The following is a 2454-nucleotide window of genomic DNA, read 5'->3' as shown; positions in this document are numbered from 1 at the left end:
TTCTTCTCTGAATTCATTTCCTTATTGCTTTTTTTTTTGTCAGAATTCCCCTGTGTATATATTTTTTCTGTATGAAGTGAGAAAGGATCAGATCACTGAATTGATGTGAAGGTGTTAATAGAGGATGGAAACTTAATGTGTTTTCCTTGCGATTGGGGCTATTTACAATTTTATAAGAGGATACTACCTAAGCTGTGTAGCATAATGGATAAGATGTATATTTTATAACCAAAACGACCTAGGATTGAATCTAGCCCTGGATTACTAGCTGGATGACCTAGAATAAAGTGATTTGACTGTCCACTATTTTACATGAAGAATCAATTTCTTCATGTAAAATAGTGGACAGTAATATATCTAATAGGACTGTTTGAGGATTAAATGATGTAATGGTTGTAAAGCTAGTGCTCAATAATCAGTAGCTATGGTTGTTGTTATTCAGCTATGATTCCTTGTCTGTGATTTTCCTCCATCATTTTATTGTGAAAAATTTTCAGCACTGAAAAGTTGAAATAATTGGACAGTGAACACCTGTAAACCTACCACCTAAATTCTATAATTTTTTGCTGTATTTGATTTATCACATATATGTATTCACCTATCTTTCAGTCTATCCTTGATTCCATCTTATTATTAAATGCACTTCAAAGTAAGTTGCTGACATCAGTACACTTGCTAAATACTTCAGCTTTAACATCATTAACTAGACTTTAGTATTTGTTTATGATTTTTTTTGGGTTGCATTTTCCTTCCGTTAAATTTTCAAATTGTAAGTGTTCTGTTTGTTGTGTAACCCAGACCTCTATGATAATATGGAATATTTCCATACTCTTGAATGTTCCCCATGATTTTGTCTAGTCAAGACCCTGCCTTCACTCCCAACTCCGAGTATCACGTGTGACTTTTAGAACTAGAATTTCAGGCACTGACTATACTCTAGTGATAGGAGTATTTGAGAGCTGGGGAACTGCCTGATCTGCTTATCATACCACAGATGTTCAAGCTTGGTATAATTTTTCCATAAGAAATTTTATAAATTTTGTGCTATAAAAATGTAGTCATTCATCCAGTAAACATTTAATTGCCAGATAATTTTGCTAAAGTTATCTGATGAGGTGAAGGAGACATACTGGAATCAAATGAATACTGTACTCTGATATAAATAGACACAGGGCATAGTGGAGGCATAAAGAAGGGAGTGATTGGGTTTTCTCGATTTGAGGGCATAGGCAACAATGGCCTCAAAGAGGAGGTGATACTTGAGCTGAGTATTGTGGAAGACGAGTTGATATTTGCCAGGCATTAGTGGAGTGAGAGAGTAGAAAAGGCATTTCTGGGTGAGCAAAGGCGAAGAGGAAGGAAAGAGCTTGGTGTGCTGGAAATGGTTTTGGTAGGCTGGAGCAAAGGCTGTAGGAGGTGAGGTGAGGTGAGGTGGGTAGATGGAGAGGACTTTGTATGCTATGCAGATGGCTTTGGTTTATTTCTATAGCATATTTTAAAAGATTCGTTCATTTTTGAAGGAGATTATACTCAAAAGGTAGAAATTGTCAAGAAATATAGTTAAATGCTTAAGATTATTTTATGATCAAATCAAAGTCATATGTCTTCTTTGTTTTATTACACTAAAATTTTATATCTTTATTCTGACTCTTTTCCCTTTTATCTCTAAAATGACAGGTAGTGTGCCAGTATTTGAAAGATCCCAGTGTATCTGATCCACAGTTGCTGCAGAATATTTTCCAAGCTCTGAACATATATTATAATTATACAGGCCAGGCGAGATGTCTGAATATGTCAGAGACATCAACTAGCAGTCTGGGATCCCTGGGTTGGAGCTATCAAGTAAGTGTGTATAATTTCCCCTCTTTTCACTGATGTGATTGTGCTGTAACAGAGACTTCGCAAGATTTTGTTACCTAACTTGGATCTTAATCTGGGCTCTGTTACCTTACACGCTAAGAGCATGGAAAAATTTCTTCATTCATTCAGTCAGTCATTCATTCATGTATTTAATAATCACCACATACATTCTGAATACTTATCGTGTGTCAAGTACCATTCTAGGCTCCAAAGATACAAAGATAAATAAGACTTGATCTTGCTGTCAAACGTAGCTTGTTGAAAAAGAAAGTTAACTAAAATAATATTACAGTCGATCTTGATAAATCCTATAAATGGATCATTTTATGGACACATAGAAGGGGAGTCTAACTTAATTCTGTTTGAGCCTCCATTTCTTCATTTGAACAATGAGGAGACTACTACTACTACTACTGCTACTGCTGCTGCTACTACTACTACTACTACTACTACTACTACTGCTGCTACTACTTTCCCTCCAGAGTTGTTTTGAGGATTAAGTATGACAATAGATGTGAAAGAAAGCAGTTCACAAAGAACGAATATATATCCCTAATTTCTGTGACTTCTCAACTGAGTTTTTTCAAGAATAAT

The 2454-nt window shown here is 35.3% G+C and overlaps 1 protein-coding gene across 6 annotated transcripts in view; it reads left to right on the top strand.

Moving 5' to 3' along the window:
* Positions 1-2454, top strand: part of PRCP (prolylcarboxypeptidase) — a 58647-nt gene that overhangs the window by 43310 nt on the left and 12883 nt on the right. For all 6 annotated transcript variants that reach the window (XM_011373124.2, XM_011373122.2, XM_011373121.2 and 3 more), the window contains exon 8: positions 1678-1842. In XM_011373124.2, the coding sequence (XP_011371426.1) occupies positions 1678-1842 (165 nt within the window). The remainder of the gene's footprint in view (positions 1-1677; positions 1843-2454) is intronic.

Source organism: Pteropus vampyrus, unplaced genomic scaffold (assembly GCF_000151845.1).
Source record: "Pteropus vampyrus isolate Shadow unplaced genomic scaffold, Pvam_2.0 Scaffold218, whole genome shotgun sequence".
NCBI classification, from domain to species: Eukaryota; Metazoa; Chordata; class Mammalia; order Chiroptera; family Pteropodidae; genus Pteropus; species Pteropus vampyrus.
Note: the sequence above shows the minus strand (reverse complement) of the source record. Positions and strands in the feature narration are given on the sequence as shown.